Source organism: Morone saxatilis, unplaced genomic scaffold (genome assembly GCF_004916995.1).
Source record: "Morone saxatilis isolate NCDOM2014 unplaced genomic scaffold, NCSU_SB_2.0 Contig15, whole genome shotgun sequence".
NCBI lineage: Eukaryota > Metazoa > Chordata > Actinopteri > Moronidae > Morone > Morone saxatilis.
This window is the reverse complement of record NW_023339707.1, coordinates 10,930,193-10,949,462: the sequence shown is the minus strand read 5'-3', so window position 1 is coordinate 10,949,462 and position 19,270 is coordinate 10,930,193. Positions and strand designations below refer to the sequence as shown.

Below are 19,270 nucleotides of genomic sequence, written 5' to 3'. Positions count from 1 at the left end.
TTTTTAAATGAGGGATAGGATTTTAGTTAGACGTTATTGATGTTTATCCACCGACCCACCCTAACTAGTCCAAGAGTGAGATAAAGCAAACCAAATGTTATCAACCACATTACTAATTTTGTTCTTCTCCCACAGCCATTTCCAACCCCAAAGCCCCAAAGGAACCAGCAAAGACCTTCAGTTTTGATTACTCCTACTGGTCACACACTACGGTAAGTTGGAACATGTTGTTTATTCCAGTAGTATTATAGTAGTAGTATAGTAGTAGTATTATACTCCAGTGTAATGACCAATAAGAGGGTAAATATGATATACATTATCAGTTTGACAATTATCCTCATTTTAATTAATTTCTCTCTCTTCCTCACAGCCGGAAGACCCCAGCTTTGCTTCACAGAACCTTGTGTACAATGATATCGGCAAAGAAATGCTGGCTCATGCCTTTGAGGGCTACAATGTCTGCATCTTTGCTTATGGCCAGACAGGAGCTGGCAAATCCTACACCATGATGGGCAAGCAGGAAGAGGGACAGGAAGGAATCATTCCCATGGTTTGTTCTTCAAAATGTGTTTCTGATTTTACTGAATTGCATAGCAGATTAAGACATACTTTGCCCACTGTCCAATGCAATGTCTGTCATAATTCTAAACCAAATCAAACCACATTGAGACTACAATTTACCTTTATGTATCTAGTAATGAGATAGCTCTTTGTCTCTGCAGTTTTCTCATGCTTAATATCCTTATCCTCATGTGACACAGTTCAACATTTCACATAGTCAGCCTGTTATGTTGAGTTCGTCCTTGCTTCCCTTTATAGCCACCGCCTGGTTTAGAAGAAGAGCAGAGCAGCAGATTAAAACAAGGATATTAAAATATTAAGTAGAATTTACTTTTTTTTTTTAATTATATTTATTCCCGAGAAATATGACTAAAAGCCATTGATTTGCTGTACAAATGACTATTGATTTTTTCTTTTTATGACCAACCTCTAATTGAGGCCTTATTTTTCTGATAAACACTATAATGGCGTAAGTAAGTAGAGTATGACCTACATCAGGTTCCAAATGTGTTCCCCCTGGGTTTGTTAGTTGATGTCCTTCCCTTTATCCACCACATGGTTTCTTTGATCATATTATTTAGTATAATGGTCTTTGGTTTAACTGCTTTGCTAATGACCCCAAAGTCTATATTCAGTTCTGCTAAAAATATTATCACTCCATCTACTCGCCCTGCCTCCTCCATCTCATGCACATTCTGCATGAATGAAAACAGACAACACCTCGTCTAAAATGCTGTTGAAATCTATCCTGTCAGATATTTCTTACAATTTTGTTTCTAGCTCATGCATTATTCTAGCATTTATGCTGTATTTTAGTCAATAATAACCATTAAATGTTAAGTCTCATCTGCTGATGTTCTGATTTTATGGTTTGTTTTATTGCTAAATGATTTGCTATATATGAAAAAACATTTAGTATTCTGTTTATCTGTTGGTCCACAGATCTTCCTCCTCTTCATCCCCCTTTCACCCTCCACATGCTGTTAATTTGCACTAAATATCTCCTTTCTCTGCCTCTCAGCTCTGTGAAGATCTATTTGAGAAAATCAATGAGGACAACAACAAAGATGAGCTCTCCTACTCAGTAGAGGTGAGTCTCAGACTGCTTTGGCTTCTGCAATCCTCAGTTCTTGCCCCTCACTCTTGTGTTGGCTTGTGTTCAATGAACCATTCCTAGCCTTCTCCTGACAGTATATCAGGTAATAGCCAGACATCAATCACACATTGGCTGAGCCTTCAAATATGCTGGGTTTCCACAGCACATTCCTTCAGATTATTTTCTTAAATTGTACACCTTTGCTTAAAAAACAAATGAACATCTTGGAAATATACTATAAAATACCCTACAATGTTTTGGCCTGCATTATAATAAATGTACCCCTTCATGATATTGCACAGGAGCACCTGAACTCATAATCTGTTAATTTGGCAATGGTTTCTAGGTCAGTTACATGGAAATCTACTGTGAGCGGGTGCGAGATCTGCTCAACCCTAAGAACAAAGGGAACCTACGAGTGCGAGAACACCCGCTACTGGGCCCCTACGTAGAGGACCTGTCCAAGCTAGCTGTCACCTCCTACACGGACATCGCTGACCTAATGGATGCAGGCAACAAGGCCAGGTGAGCCAAGCCCTGGGATCATGCCAAGATCATGGGAGAGAGTGGGAAGGCTATAGTGGTGGTGATACCAATGATGATGTGATAATGTCGTCCAAAGAATGAGATAATTTAGACACAAAATTGCACGCCAGATAACAATAATTTGGAATCAGGAAATGTTCTTATCTCATAGATTTTTATAGCTTGATAGTGTTGATCAAGGAACAGCTAGATATATTCAGGACATCAGAACCTTCCTTATGGTGGAGTTTTAATAAAACAGCAAGTCCAGCTTGACCTGGAACTTTCTTTAATTGCAGGCAGTGGCTGTTTCTCACTGAAATGAGTGCATGTGATGCGTGTGTGTGTGTGTTTGTGTGTGTGTGACGAGAGCTTGTGTGGGGAGGAGTGAACCCTGCCTTAATCTTCCTGTGCTGACTCAGAAGGCTTATTTCTAGAACATGGCGTGAACAGCCCGTATCTCCCCTGTGACTGTCCCTCTGAGTGTGCCATGTGTATTTGTATTTGGTGTCCTCACAGTATTACCCACCTCTGCTGCAAAAAGTAATCCCTTAGACTCAATTCACTCTAATAGGCACAAAGCCCAGGGATGATAGCTCTCATAATAGCCAAGACCTTGAATTTAGTATTAATAATGATGAATAATTTAAAAGGTAAAATGAATGAAAGGGCTCAGAAGGATATGTTACATACTTATCGTTTTGTATTTCCTAACTATGCCCATATGTGCTAACCTACAGAACCGTGGCTGCCACCAACATGAATGAGACCAGCAGCAGGTCCCATGCTGTTTTCACCATCGTCTTCACACAAAAGAAACATGACAGCGAAACAGACCTCTCAACAGAAAAGGTCAGAGGAGACAGACAGCACACCTTCTGATTCTTAAATTAGATCATTAAGCATTCGCACTTGTTTATAAATTATAACCAACTCTGCTCTTATGCTGTTAAAGGTGCATTTCTTCATAACTGGATTTTACTTACTTATTTACTTACTAAAACTTAACTGAGTTTGCCTCCCAAGAATAAGTATGTGCTCCTAAGGGCTCTTCTCCGTTGGTGCCTTGTTGGAGAAGGAAAAAGAAAGAGAGCCATTTTAGATTTGACTTTTACCATTTCCTCAGACTGTGGAGAGACAAAGACCACTGTGTTATTGTAAACACAATGCCTATTGTGTTTAGCTACTCTATCAGATTTTACTGCCCAGCTGAATGTCACTTGACAGTAATGTCTAAATGTTTTAAATGGTTTACACTTACACATTCTTGACTGTTTAGTTTGTAAACTATGCTGAAAACACGCTAAACTGTGTATTTGATAGTCTTTGAGTAATTGTCTGATCTTCTTTCAGTTAATAATTCAAGTGTGAATTATTCATACGCTTGATGTATCTAAAATGCATTTACTCCCTCTTCAGGTCAGTAAAATTAGTCTGGTAGACTTGGCAGGGAGTGAACGAGCAGATTCCACTGGAGCTAAAGGGACCAGGCTAAAGGTAAGACTCTCGTCATCACAAGCATCCAGCATTGGTTGACTATTATTACCTTGATGGCTCCTAAATCATATTTTTTTCATCTATTGTTGCAGGAGGGAGCAAACATCAACAAATCTCTCACCACGTTAGGAAAGGTCATCTCTGCCTTGGCTGAAGTGGTGAGTGTTTTATGTCTATATTTATTTTATTTTTTATTATTTATTGTCAGTCCTTATCCTCCTTTTCAGCCTTTTCTCTTATCCTCTACAACTTGACCCTGACTTCTCAAGGAATTAATGTTTGTAGCCTGGCATGCTGTAATGTCTGCCCTTGTGTTTTCTCTTCTCTTGTCCTTGTAATGCCTGCTTACACAGGATAACAGTACCAGCAAGGTAAACCCTTTGACAGCTCAACCACTAACCTCTGATTCCTATCATGAGGCAGATTTGACAGTCTTTTGCCATGTGCAGTGTTGAAGGTGCTGCACAGTGTGCTGTCACCACCATGTTTTGTCAGCTAAGTGCTGTGCTTTTAAGCGCCATGCACAGTCCACAATCCTTGCACCAGAGCAAAAGCTAATCAAATCGGGCCTCTACTCATTTTACCTGACCTCTTATCCATTACATATGAGGTGTTTGTCATGGTACATCATATTATTGTTCAGTCTTAACTACCATCCGTAATTTTAGTGCTAAAACAGAATTCAGTTGTTTTTTTCTGCGTTCCAATGAATGTTTGTTTACTGCAGAGCAAGAAGAAGAAGAAGACTGATTTCATTCCATACAGAGACTCAGTTCTGACATGGCTGCTGAGGGAGAATCTCGGTATGAACATTAATATCACCTGATAAACAACCTTTACCTGGGGAATATGCTGGAATTTATGTCTGTAAACTGTAAGAAAATCGTTACTCCTGGACAGCAAGAAAAATGTAATTCTATAATACGAAGAGGGGTTTAAAAATGACTAGAGCTAATGTGTATTACTCCTATTACTCTAATTTAAGAAGAGCACTGTCAGCAGACTGTATTTCAACCTAACTAGACAAGCACACCCGTCTTCTTAGTTCAGAGATGTATGGAGGAGAGCTGTACAGTGTATCTTCAATCTTAGCTGACGCATGTAGCACATAGCAGTTTAGTCTAATGAGACTGAGCTCTTATAATAGGATTCAGCACTACTTTTTGCTCTAATAGTGTTTTATCTTCTAATATTAATAATTAATAATATTAGCAATATTTTTACCTGGTGAATATTCCTTTGTTTTCTGTTTTTTTCTGCGCTGCCTTTGCCCTTTTTGCTGCTGTGTCCAAAAAATGAATTTTTCCCATAGGGGGATAAATAAAGGAATTATCTTATCTTATTTAGTGCTGATAATATTTAAAGTACAGTACTGTGGGAATCCTGTTGTATTTGGAAATAAATCCAGTACTAATCTATCTTGTTTAGGTCTCTCCTTTCACCCACATTGCTAAATAATTGACATCTTTACTGATATTTTGTCATCAGGTGGAAACTCAAGAACAGCCATGGTTGCTGCCCTCAGTCCTGCAGATATCAACTATGATGAAACTCTGAGCACGCTCCGGTAAGGTTTCCATCCTCGACATGGACAATAACAAAATAATTGTAGCTAATTGTTTGCATTTGATCCCTAACTACGAATAAAGTTTATTACCATTATGATTTTTAGCTATGCTGACCGAGCTAAGAACATCAAATGCAATGCTGTCATCAATGAGGATCCCAACAATAAGCTGGTGCGTGACCTGAAGGACGAAGTGGCTCGACTGAAGGAACTGCTCCGTGCCCAGGGCCTGGGAGACATCTTGGACAGTGAGTTTTGTGCTATCACGGCAGGCCGTATCTGCAGCCACGCAGCATCTACCTTCTCTCTCAGGGTCTACCACAAGCTGGCAACATCTTTCTTCTTCTCTCGTCTCATTGCTTTCAGCCATCCAGCTTTGTTTCCATCACAGTGCTTGGACTAGTGCCTAGTACTAAAAACACTTAAGCAGCTTTTAGAAACATATTTACCACATTACTGGTTTATTATGCCTCCTTAAAGAGAGAAATGTGTAATGTGTATTTTGTACTATGTATTATATGTACTACATAACACTAAAATGGAATATTAAGGTTCCATACTGTAAAAATATTTCTAAATCATTTAATGAAAATGTATTTGGTCTCATGTGGCTGGTTGTGACAACACACGGTAGTTTAAAGTCACATTAAACTATCACACTCCATTTGCTGTACACAAGAGTAATGGCTCATAGCCTAGTCAATTAGAGACATAATACACCCATTAATAACTTCTAATATCTGAACTGATTAATAACCTGCCTACTTGCTAATGCCTGCTTAGATCATGCCTAATGACATGGCACTTAACACGTCATTACATGCCATTTCTTTTCATCCTCATTATCGTTCTCGTCCTGCTCACTAAGAAATGTCTGTAACCTTTTCCTCCCATTCTACTGGTGCTGACCTCTGACCCTTCTCATCTTTTCCTGCTTCCCCTCAGTTGATCCTATGGGGGATGATTGCCCAGGAAGTGGAATCAAATGTGTGTATATGTGTGGTAGTCATGAATTGTCTTATCACTATTGTCCCTATTAATAATAGCTAACATTGCTTATGCCCCCATTACCTTTTTATATTAAATTTGCTACCAGCTTTGCATGTAAATGCTAAAAAAGCTAAAGCCTAATTGAATGAGATTCAGAAATGCAAGGCTTCTGTAGGTGTGCTAATCTGGCAAGGGTTAGCATGCCACTAGGTTAGTATGCTTTGCGCTTGTGTTTCTGTTACCTTTCAGAATGATGGGGGTGAGGCAGCTGTTTGTAGGCTCAAATCCAACTTTATCACAAGTTACTTTTGGAATATCCCTTTTAGAAACATTACGTTTAGAATAGCTTGTCTGTCTCCCCCACCCCCAACACAATCACATCATTTTTTTTACCATGTCAGTCTTTGACTCATTTTCTCAGGCTTCTATTCTTCACAGTGGCCTTTATGCTTTTTATTTTGTTGTCTCTTACTAACCATCCACTGCAGGTGACATTGCTCAAAGCTTTAGAATGGCACTTCTCAGTTCTCAAACTGAGGCTCAGAGCTACAGACGGAAAGGTGCATGATTTTAAATGTCTAAGTAGTGGCTACGTAGAGTACTGGCTACTTAGGAAAGGTGTGCGTGTACACCTCCGAGTTAACTAACTCGATGTGTTATGATAGTTTGTCTTGAATTGTTAGTTTGCTAGTGTGGCCTCAGTGGTCTCAAAAATCCCTAATCCCTCTTCCCTCCTGGCCTTTTGCACTAAAAATCAGTGTAAATGCTGTAAATTTAAAATAATCCTGGCCAAAAGCATGTGTTCTCCCACTATACCTAATGTGCAGGATAAAAGCTTACATTTTGCTGATGTTTTCCCACTATAAACTAGAAAAGTTTAACAGCTCAGTACTTGGGTACTGATGCATTCCCTGTTTTTCTGAAATATGATAAGCCTGTATTGCCCGTATAAACTGCACACATTTTTATTTAAAATTTTGTTTTGTTTTTAATTTGATTCTTAGAAGGCACCGTCTGTGTTACCTCAAAGGTCCTTTAAGCCATTATATTGACATGAGCTACCTGACCTTTTAGTGAGGCTTCTGTGGCTCCGTTATGGTGGTTGTTTGAGTGCACGCGTATGTGTGTGTGCGTGTGCAGTGAATCAAACTACTTGACTGCGGGCTGAACTTTGGCAGCATGTGTCAACAACTCTCATCTGTCCTCCCTACGGGCCTTCTTGCAATTTCCATCTCCTTCCTATCCTGTTGCTGATACGCTGATAGCAGTTTTCACACAGTGTGTTCTCATTCATGCTAAGAGTTCAAGACAAAAGCAACACAGTGACGTCTCGCTATTCCTCAGAATTGTACATACTAGAAATTAAGTGCTCAGAGTTAATTGCTCTGCACTGTAATTCTGGCCCACATAAAACCAGCCCCCTGGAACCTCTCTAATGGAGAACAAGCTGAAATTTTATGCATTCTGCCTGGGAGTTGAATAGCGGCTGCAAGCAGACTACTGTAAACTACCTGGAGTGAAAACTGCTGCTGTCTATAGCTGACCATTATGCAGGGTGTTTGTGTTAACCCTTTGACCTACAACGTGTGTCTTACATTGGTCTTCCCTCCCCTTTGTCCTTTCTCTTTCCCCATCTCTCCCCCCTCTCTCTCCTCCTATTTGGTATTTGGTTCCTCCATTTTATGTGGTTTATTCCCCCTATCCTGTCCCGGGCCTATCCCACCTCTCTCTGTGTTGTACTCTTTTTCTCTCTCCCTCTTTCTCTCCTGCTGTTGGCTCAGACCTCAAAGACATTCAGAACAATAAGCATAGATACTTGATAGCCTCAGAGAACCAACGCCCTGGCCATTTCTCCACAGCCCCTATTGGTTCCCTGACAGCCTCTCCGTCCTCTGGCTCGCTGTGCAGCCAGGTGGGCCTTCAATCGGTCACCAGCATCCAGGAACGCATCATGTCCACCCCTGGAGGAGAGGAGGCTATCGAAAGACTCAAGGTAAAGTTGGTCTGTGCAACAGTCTTCAAACTAGACTTGTGTCTCATATTAAGAGAGAAGAAGAGCCCCACAGCTATCTGTCCACTCTGCTAAGACCGCCAACTACATTAATCTCTTAACTGGGGATTTAAAAACAAACTAGAGTGCTCATGTTGTTCAGCATGGAGCAACAACCTGGCATGTCCATTTTTATGCCAGGTGCAATGTGTTAAAGAAAAAAGAAAGAAAACCCCTGTATTAAATATCTGAAAAGAGACCCCTGTAGATAAGGGCTCTAGTATTTTGAATTATATATTATAGTATTATAGTTATATGTAACTGTAGGTGCATCTTTCCCATACACTGAAATAAAACTGTAAAGAAAAACACAACAAAAAAAAGAAAATCATTCTGAGTTACAATCACACACACCATAATATTTGTTTTGTAAATTAGAAGTAGATTTAATGTCAACATGTCTGTTGTTTTAATTTTAGCCCACACAAAACAAAAGCAGTCCTCATGTGGCCTCTGAGCTTTATATCTCGCACGCTCGCAGTCAACCTCTCACTCTGTCGATAAGGGAGCACATAAGATTGCAACAACCAACCATGAGGAGCTGCAGTTTCCATGGCAACCGTGGTGCCCAGTCTGTCTGTCATCCAATGACGTCAAGCACCAACGCAGATACGGAGGAAATTTGACCAAAATAGATCCAGTCTTATTGGCTTTTAGCTTTAATAGTGAGGCACATAATATTCACATTGTTTGTTCCTTAAAGTGGTTGCAGCTATTTTAGTGATCCACAAACAAAGATTACACTGAAGGTTACAATTCTTATTAAAGCTAACACAACCTCTCATTATGATTAAACGTACACGACTTTATACTGTCTTATTAAACACAGCAACAAATGTCACAGAATATATTAATATTCAGAAGAACAGATATCAGAGTACCTTACTGGCTTTTAAAAGATAACTGACTCAAAATGTGTGTAATCTTTGTCACTAGTTTTACAAATTAAATCTCATGAATCCAGACTGACACACTATTACTACCTCTCTGCTAATAGCCAACATTACATTACACTTGTTGTGTTTTCCTCCCACTTTGCCTCTGATGTTCAGGAATCAGAAAAGATCATTGCCGAGCTCAATGAAACCTGGGAAGAGAAACTGCGAAAGACGGAGGCAATCCGCATGGAGAGGTCAGTACTGGCAGACACTGTCTGCTCCTATGTGTGCCTCCACCCTTCAATTTGTCTGCCCCCCCACCCCCATTGCTCCGTCTCTGTCTTTTCACCCCTCTGTGCTGTCTGTCTCACTTTTTTCACCTGTCTCATTTCCTCTGCACTCATTCTGTCTATTTCCCTTCCCTTTTCTGTCATCACACTCTGCTGCACATAGACCCCTCTCACGCCCTTTCTCCCCCTTTACCCACTCATCTGTGGCTGCAGACGTCAACCATGTTACTGTCTGTCCATTGAGCCTCACTGGTGCCATCCTCTGCCTGTTATCGTACCACAAACCACTTGCTGTAATGTTGCACTTCTCATCATCTGTCTCTTATCAACACAAAAGCTCTTTGCTGAACATCAGAGAATATGTGCTGTGTGAGGGAGAGTTGTCTTCCAACTTTGTATCCTGAGCCTACAAATGTTTTTCCTTCACTACAGGGAGGCCTTGCTTGCAGAGATGGGTGTGGCAATCCGTGAAGATGGAGGCACTTTGGGGGTCTTTTCTCCTAAAAAGGTAGAAGAGACATGACAAGCACAGATATTAATGGTACAGGACTGTGTCAAAATTTCCCATGGGTGGTGATGCACACTCTTCCACCATCACTGCCTCACTTCTGTTTCCCATGTTGTCTTTTTCCATGAGCACCCTCCCTGTACCTTTACTGTTTTTTCTCATCTGTTTGTCTTTCCATTCTTTGTTATTTGCTTCCTTCACATAATCAGCTTAGCCATGAAATTCCATTTGATGAGCAGTTTGATTGTTTTCCCACCAAGAAGGTTGGTTTAATTGAAGCAGCGGACAAAGCAATTCCTGCACTAGATGTAGCCCCATAACTGAGTTTAGTTAGTTTAGTTTAGTAGTGATAAGTGTGCTTATTTCCATGGTCGGACTTGTTCTAATTGGTAACTGTACCTGCACATATCTGACCTTTTTATATACTCTCATTAAATATTTACTGTTAACTACTGTGTTGAACATACACAGTTAATTTACCACCTCCATTTTAAACCTCTATGTTTGATTGATGGACTAATATATGTGATAATCTTTTCAATGATGGGGTTGTATTAGGATCTGAAAGTGATTCTGAATTTAAGCACCTTGAAGTTAAAGTTATGTTTGAGTATAATATTTGGCTCTAGTAGATTATTCAATCCTTTCCTTTAGCAGCTTAGAGCCATTAGTGCTGTCATGAGGCTTATTAAATTACATGCAATAGTACATTCTTCTCACTCTTCGTACCTCTCAAGCATCCTCCAGTAGAAGAAGTGCTGTATGGCAGCAACATGAAGACCAGTAGATGTGTTTAATTGTGCCATAGAACGAGCTTTGTTATCTTTTAATCTCTGACTATTCAGCGACAGCTGTCACTAGATCAGCTGAGGTTTCAGATTCCCCTCTTTGAAGTTAATCCTTCTATAGGCATGTTTTGAACCCCCTCCTCTGCTACTAATTCATCTATTTTATTATTTTATTCCTTTTGTTCACATCCATTTGTCTTCCATTCATTTTTTTTGTCTCTCTTTTCACTCACTGCCGCTCCATGGGTTAGCATTTCGCTGAGAAGCCTTGTGATCTTTATACAGACTTTAATGGGGTGTTTTCCCCCAAAAAGGTTGGTGGTTTGGTGGACTAGTTGCTAGCATTGTTTGTAGCGTTACTGTGATGTATCAGACTCTAGAGGTATCAGTGTTAAGTCACTGACATTATTGTCCACAATCATGCACTGTATATCACAAATCACTGATGAAAGTCGTGAAACCCTAGAAATGTTTTTTGTGGTAAACTGTCTACCTCTTATGTTTCATCTGCAGACTCCACACCTTGTTAACCTGAATGAGGATCCTCTCATGTCAGAGTGTCTGCTCTACTACATCAAAGACGGAATTACAAGGTAACCAAAACCTGAATGATGACACTGAAATGCTGCAGAGGATGTGGAAAAGTTTGGAGTTTTGCCCAGGCAGGGTATCTGAAAAACTACTCTGCATTAAATTTTTCCTCTTTTGATGTTAAGCAAGAGGAACTTTCAGAGTCAGAGGGAAACTGGCTTAAAATCTGCTACTGATCACAAAAAGTTTCACTGTCTAAAGTTACTTTTCTCCCCTCTTTGTCCTTCTGGCCCCATCGGTAGACTATTCCTGTTGAGTATTGTGTTACAATCACACCCCAGGGGGACAATAATAGATGACGGAATCACAGACAAAGGAAACTATAGTACTTTAGAAGTGCTGCCTTCTAGAAGTAATGGTCTAAAGGTTCCATTTAACTTGGCTCTGCCTTTTTTTATCGAAATGGCTGCCAATACAATGAGAGGGCCGTGTTGACTCTCTCAAAATGGCCTCTGTGATTGTTTCAGGGTGGGACAGGCTGACGCTGAAAGACGACAGGACATTGTTTTAAGTGGTGCTCATATCAAGGAAGAGCACTGCATCTTCCGAAGCGAAAGGAATGCCAATGGAGATGGTGAGGCAACATATTATGAGTTTTCTAGCTTGTGTTTGCATTGGTGTATGTGGATGTGTTTTGAATACGGATTATTTTCAGTTAAATTGTTGATAGCAAGAACTTTAAAGACCGATACCCATAGCCCCTAAATATCTGCAAAAGCAACCGCTTTATCAGTGCAGGAAATTAGTGCATAAATATAGACTCTATATATAGAAATATAGATAAATAATCCATCTTCTGTTGCTAATGGAAACATTATGTCCTAAATGTCAGTACTCACTACATTCATTGAATGAGATATTTGTCCTTTATCGTTAAGAATGAGCGATGATGAGCCTTTCAGAATGAGTCACTGATAATTAGTTTGTGTGTTTTTCCTGAAGTTATCGTCATGCTGGTGCCCTGTGAGGGATCAGAAACCTACGTCAACGGCAAGCGTGTTGAGGATGCCATCCAGCTTCGTTCAGGTATATATTTAATTTCATTTATATTTTTGTAAATAAAGTTGTAAATAATTTGTAAATGTTATATTTGTATTATCTCTGTAGCCCGTAATGAGATGACTGATTTCCTAATAACTAAAGATAATTGAATCCATGTAATGGGTTTTTCCTTTGACTTCATAAATCATAGTTATACAAATTAGTTCAAAACAACCCTTGTGATGTTCTGATTTAAATTAAAAAAGAATCATGGTTAAACAAGAGTTGGAGCGGGTACATTTATACAGCTATACTTTCAGCACAGAAGGAGCAATGTTCCATGCTCTCCACGCTTATTTCTGCCACATGTGTGCCCCACCTTCTTTCAGGTAACCGTATCATTATGGGAAAGAACCATGTCTTCCGGTTCAACCACCCAGAACAGGCCAGAGCTGAAAGGGAGAAGACGCCATCAGCCGAAACCCCTGTGGAGCCCGTGGATTGGACCTTTGCTCAGAGAGAGCTTCTGGAGAAGCAGGGCATCGACATGAAGCAGGAGATGGAGAAAAGGTATGCAGTCAATCCTTTTAGCCATATTTAATTTTTTATTTTAATTTCTAGTGCCAGTAGTCAGATTTGTTTAAAATGTGAATTTTACACTATATCGCGAATCGTGTGATGTTTTTCACAATATATTTTACTCATGTATGATGTAGGCTCACTGAGATGGAAATCTTGTACAAAAAGGAGAAGGAAGAAGCAGACCAACTTCTGGAGCAACAGCGACTGGTGAGTTCAAATAAGCTGAAATTTAATCAAACCCACTTTGTCAATCTCACAACTCCGTCTGTTCTCTATAATAATCACTTTAGAAGTTGTAGATAAGTTAGTAGTAACTGCAGAGTGGGTTCAATAGATATTAAGCTATAACCTTTTTGATGCTTTTTTCATGTTAGTCATAATTGCAGGCAGCTTCTTGAGTGATTCAGCTAGTTTGTGATATTTTGTGTGTGATTTTGAGTGAAATGTAATATCTGTCATAAGTGGAATTTAAAGTTAAAGCATGGTTTTTTTTTTTATGGCAAATTACAATTGGAAAGTTAGTTTTTAGTCCATTTAAATCTGACTAGTACTAATTCTCACTCTGAGCGCTGACACTTGAGATGTGTGTGTGTGTGTCAGTCACACTTTTTTACTCCTAGCGCATGTCTGTTCTTCTTGCATGGAAGTTTTTCTGGTTTGAGACAGATGGGCTTTTACTTGCCTTCTTCTTGAGTTATAACAGATTTTTCTGTAGCAATTTGATTGAGTGAGAATTAGATCGTAAAGCTTTCCCCTTTCCAAATCCCTGTTTTTCACTTTTCTTGTGTCTTCTATAGTGGATCTGAATCTTGCAAAACAGCAACTTACAGCTAAAGTTTATTTGATATTAAGATCAAAATTTATTTAAAACTGATTGAATATTGGTCAGTATTAGAAACACATTGCCTTGTTTTAATAATGTGAAGCTGCTTTTGCATGGTTCATGTTAATAGCATGTTTTCTTAACTCTGGTTCTGGACTAAGTTGCAGTGTTTGCTGTTGAGCTGGTCAACTTTGAAGTGGCTGTTGATTTGCTTGGATTAGATTTCTACTCTAGTTTTCTTGCTCTGTTTTGTCCTGAGTTTCATCTCTTCAATGCAGTTGCTGACATGTACAATGCATTGTGATAACAAAAAATCCTGCTGTAGATTTTTGACAGATAGTGACAATGTGGTTTCTCATTGACTTCTTTGGCTACCTCTGTTTGCTAGCCTTACCTGGCATCTGTGTAGCACACTGAGGGAACGGCTCAACAACCGTTCACTGCTTACAGTTGAATCAGTGAATCACAGACCTCTTCCATACTCTGGTGGTTTTATGTGCAGAGCTACAGGCATAGGGTTCAGGCTCCCAACATGTCCAATTCTAGCTATAGCTACAGTATCATACACAAGACCTGAGTTATCTGTACCAAATGGTTGTGATCTGTAATGTACTTTGTCTACAAAAAAAATGAGAAACTGCATTTTTTCCCAACTAACATCTTTCTTGTAGTGGATTAACACTTACCCTCACTTCTGCCTCTCCTCTCTCTACTGGCTTTCTGATCAACTGCAAGAACACTCTGTCTTCTAACTCACTGCTAATACTAAAGCCACTCAAACCTTCTGGACTAAAGGGGGAAAGCTCCAAAATCCATCTACATGCATGCCACTGTAGCGTGTGTTGGGATCCGGCTTTCAAAATCACAAAATTTTCAATTAAGAAGAGGAATATCACAAAACAACACAGAAGTGCTCCAATCAGCAGCTATCCTCTATTGATATTTCTTTCCTAATCATAATAGACATGCTTTACCTTTTACTTTTAATATCAATATGCAACATTGGGAACAATATTGTAAAAGCTGATATCCCCATATCTGAGATATGAAAAGCCTTGTTTTTTCAACAAGTGAACGTATTAATGAATATAAATGAAATCCTATCCATATCACCATTTCACTAAAAAAATACGAGAACAACAAACTGACAAGAAAGTCAATGGAAGCCACTGTTTTTTTGGATTTTCATTTGTTTTTCAATATTTATTTTAACGTAATTCTGGGAATGTGCATAATTTAGGGAACTGCATGTTGCCATACATCTTGTACAGTAATGATGTATGCAAAATATTTGGATAACATTATTACAGTGTCGTCTTGGATAAATATCCTAAATCTCAGAATTCTGAACCACGAAATTTTGTCTAAGCTCAAGTATTATGTTCTGATATAACTTACTCATGGTTGAAGTTCCCATGTTGCATATTAATATCTTTTATTCATTCTTTAAAAAAAAGCCATCCTTTCATCCTCTCTTTGATTTCCCATTTTAATTTCTCCTTTTTTTTGGGAACCATTTGGTTTGTTTCCTGTGTTGTTTTCTCAAGGATGGAGACTCTGATAGTGGGGATGACTCTGATAAGAGGTCTTGTGAAGAGAGCTGGAGACTGATCACTTCCTTGAGGGAAAAGCTGCCTCCCAGCAAGCTACAAACCATAGTGAAAAAGTGTGGATTACCCAGCAGTGGGAAGAGAAGAGAGCCAGTTAAAATGTACCAGATCCCTCAACGGCGCCGCATCACCAAGGACTCGAAGTGGGTGACCATCTCTGACCTGAAGATCCAGGCTGTTAAAGAAATCTGTTATGAAGTAGCGCTCAATGATTTCCGCCACACACGGCAGGAAATTGAGGCACTGGCCATTGTAAAGATGAAAGAGCTTTGTGCTAGCTACAGCAAGAAGGACCCCAACGAGCGGGACTCGTGGAGGGCGGTGGCTCGGGATGTTTGGGACACCGTTGGCGTTGGTGATGAGCGCATTGAGGATGTCATTACCAATGGGACTCGACCAGGAGGAGCTGTTATGGATGACCTAAAGGTGCACATTGACAAACTTGAGGACATCCTGCACGAGGTCAAGAAACAGAATAACATGAAGGATGAGGAGATCCGTGCTCTCAGGAACAAGATGGTCAAAATGGAAAAAGTCCTTCCACTCATCACCCCAGAGGGCCAAGAAAAGCCTCCCAGCACTGGCACTTGTTCCAGCACTGCTGCGACTCCAAGCCCTCAAGAAGGAAAGCCTCCAGTTCCTACAAAGCCTGATGTAGAGGATGTAGACTCACAGACAGGCCAAAGTACAGGAGATGACTCAACCCTAAAGCGAGGAAGCCACATGCGCTTGATGCGCCAAGAGCAGTTACGCCTCAAGAACCTCCAGCAACAAGAGATATCCAAGCAGCTCCGCCGGAATACTGGACCACATCGCTTTATACCCCCAGAAGACCGCAAGCTACGCTTCCCCTTCAAAAGTAACCCTAAGCACCGTAACTCGTGGAGCCCTGGTACTCATATCATAATTACAGATGAGCAGGTCATTGAGCTAAAGGTGCCTAAAGAAGCTGTAGAGGAAGAAGATGGAGAAAGCCAGGCTGAAGAAGGAGTACAGTCCAGAGATCAGATGGCTGCTTCAGTTATCCAAGTCACTCCCCCATTGCCAAGCCCAGTAGTTCATTGCAGGAGCAAAGACTTGGAGCAAGGTTTAAGCCAGGGTCACAGACATAACTATAGGAACAACCAACATCAGCAGCCCCATGAACGAGGTCGCAGCAACTCTTTTAATCACCGCCAGCGGCCCTCTGGCTCCATGGAGTCACTGCAGCAGTCTGAAAGCAACAGGAGGCATACGCAGGCTTTCTACCAGCCCCGCCACCATCAGAACCAGCCAGCACATCCCCAGCCACACCATCAACCACAACCTTGCCACTATAATAGCATGATGTATATGGATGGCAGATTCAATGGCTACCAGCAGTACCATCACACTGACCACGCTAACCATCCAATCAACTTTCAGGCACCTCCGCGAATGCGCAGGCAAATGTCTGCTCCTAATCTAAAAGCCAGCAGAGAGACGACAGTCTGAGTGGGACTTGTGGAATGACGAACTAGTTTGATATACTTTTAGTAGGCAAACACATTACAGATCACAACAGCTCAGAATGATGTGAGTCAAACAGCTAAAACTGACTGTGACTTTTGCACTTGATCAGTGTGTCATTGGTTGACCCAAAAGTATTGTATGTATTATAAAAAAAGACATTTTATCATCATCATCATAATATATGCCGTTTTATCAGTTTTTGCTGCATTGTATGCACTGTCATCACTAGCATTGGGAGACTCATAAGGAATTGAAGCCAACAGATGATAAAGGGACTGTTTTTTTTTTTTTTAAGAAGAGACATGCCTAATTTTTCAGCATGTGTGACAATTCATCAATCATGCTTTGATTTTGCCAAAATTATCTTCATGGTTGAATTTCTGAGTTTACATCTTTTCCATTTTAGTATTGATTTGTCTTGAATGTTTTAGCCACTAATAGTATGAACACATTGAAGTGTCTAATTTTCATTAAGACTTTTGTTGTTGTTGTAGCCCAAATTAGGAACATAAAAACACTATTTATTTCTTTCTATGTACCATGTAACTGAATGTTAGGATGGAAGACTCGGTTCTCTTTGCAATTTTACATTTTGTGCGTACCTCATAAAACATCATTGGCCTAGATCTGGAATCAAAAGACCAGTATGGATATTTTGAACTTTATTATGGAATAACTTGATGCACTAGTCAATTGTGTGACTGCCTTCTAAATAGACTGAAATAGTGGTAAAAGAAAGTGGTATTCAAAAAGTGCCTTTTTATGCACTAACTGTTAATCCTGCTGTGCATTTAGACATTTTTCTTTCGCTTCTTTTTAATTCAGAACTCATTCACAAGGGTGGATGAGGAGACTTCATAACTTGCCTAACCAAACTAACTTTTTTGTAATAACTTACTGATTTATTCAGATTCTTACTAAGCCACTTGATTGCTTAATCCCAAACTTTTAACTTTCATTTTTGATTTGTTTCAAATATATAACTGCCACCTAATTGTATTTCAGTATTTTGCACTTCCTCAAATCATAGATATGCTTTATAATTATTTAGTTTAGACACACATTTTAATGCTAAGCAATAAGTTACTATATACTTAAAAACATATTTTTAGACACCCCTTACAAACTACCCACACTCTGTATATTGGTATATTTCTCTTCAGGATGATTTAATTAATAATCATATGCTACAGCATGCTGAAGTGTTAGGAGATAGACCTACACAACATTTAATCTAAGTTTCACTGTAACCAGTACAGCATGTTCTAAATAATTTCCTTTCTCTTCCTGTATAAACCACACATCATGAGCGGAGCTCTGTCTCAGTCTTAAAATTACATTTTGGCTTTGTGGTTCACTGAGTAAGCACAGAGTTTACCGTGTTTTGATTGGATGCCCTACAGAGTGTTGTCATGGTTCCCAAAGACTCGCCTTGAAAAATGTTGGAGGGAGGACAAAGACTTGAAGTGTTTGCATAATTATTCGGGGGGAACTATCCATGTCAAAGGAGATTTTATGGACGGCCTCATTTTAGCTGCATCAAATGCCACATATATCATATATCAGAGTGATGAAATCAGGTGTCTGTCGGTGTTATTTCTTTGTGCTTTAGCTGATGCTTATTTGAATTAGCAGCAAGTCTACCTGTCAATCTGTCGTTTCCTTGCTGCATTGTAGCTTTAAAAAACCCATCATTTATTACATTTCAATACCAGATGGCCTTTAAATCACTTTAGAGAAATAGTGACACTCAGCATCATGGGGGAGACATTCGAGGACTATCAAAAAAAATCAATGATGAAATAATTTTCTGTGTTTTACACTATTAGTTTTGACAGTATATAGTCTACCTTACTATGCTGTAACAAAAACCAAATGATATAATGACATATGCAAATCTAGTTTCTCCACCCTACGCCTTATGTCTTTGACTATCTTTGCATGCAATAGCTTACATTTCTTCATGCCTACTTAACTAATGTTATTTAACGTATGCACTGGTGGTGCTGATGGCGACCGGGTAAGCTGAAAAGTAAACAAGATCAAATGGACAATGTACAGTGTACTGTTCTTTTGAAATATACATATACGTATGTCAGTGTTAGGTCTCAATTCAAAGTGTCCGTTGAGTGTTGTACGTCTGCTTTTTGAATCTGCAATATCAAGTGCCTCACTGTGGCTGTGTACAAAGTTGTGTTGCTCCTTAATCAAGCACTTTGTGCAAACATACAGTAAATATATGGACAATTGTGTTCATAGATTTAAAAAAAAAGCATATACTGAATCCCTGTGTTGCTGGAGGTTTATTTTCAAAATATGACTGAAATAAAATGACATGCTCCAAGTGCAGTTATTTGTTATATGTGGGTGGTATTTGTTTTTCCACTAACAATAACCAAGTTTAGGTACAGAAACAGATCTTTACGTGTATGCATTATGCAG

At 39.6% G+C, this 19,270-nt stretch overlaps 1 protein-coding gene across 13 annotated transcripts in view; it reads left to right on the top strand.

Annotated features, from left to right (window-relative positions):
- The window catches only part of kif1b (kinesin family member 1B), a 57,110-nt gene that overhangs the window by 16,858 nt on the left and 20,982 nt on the right, over positions 1-19,270 (top strand). For 4 of the 13 annotated variants that reach the window (XM_035655907.1, XM_035655900.1, XM_035655906.1 and 1 more), the window contains exons 3-21: positions 136-212; positions 371-550; positions 1,583-1,651; positions 2,004-2,182; positions 2,923-3,034; positions 3,602-3,679; positions 3,772-3,837; positions 4,407-4,482; positions 5,168-5,246; positions 5,352-5,494; positions 6,192-6,233; positions 8,018-8,229; positions 9,339-9,418; positions 9,887-9,962; positions 11,264-11,343; positions 11,809-11,915; positions 12,284-12,367; positions 12,712-12,892; positions 13,039-13,111. In XM_035655907.1, the coding sequence (XP_035511800.1) occupies positions 136-212; positions 371-550; positions 1,583-1,651; positions 2,004-2,182; positions 2,923-3,034; positions 3,602-3,679; positions 3,772-3,837; positions 4,407-4,482; positions 5,168-5,246; positions 5,352-5,494; positions 6,192-6,233; positions 8,018-8,229; positions 9,339-9,418; positions 9,887-9,962; positions 11,264-11,343; positions 11,809-11,915; positions 12,284-12,367; positions 12,712-12,892; positions 13,039-13,111 (1,994 nt within the window). Of the gene's footprint in view, positions 1-135; positions 213-370; positions 551-1,582; positions 1,652-2,003; positions 2,183-2,922; positions 3,035-3,601; positions 3,680-3,771; positions 3,838-4,406; positions 4,483-5,167; positions 5,247-5,351; positions 5,495-6,191; positions 6,234-8,017; positions 8,230-9,338; positions 9,419-9,886; positions 9,963-11,263; positions 11,344-11,808; positions 11,916-12,283; positions 12,368-12,711; positions 12,893-13,038; positions 13,112-15,274; positions 19,178-19,270 lie in introns of those variants that run through there. The other 9 variants (XM_035655909.1, XM_035655904.1, XM_035655903.1 and 6 more) reach the window with 6 other exon arrangements.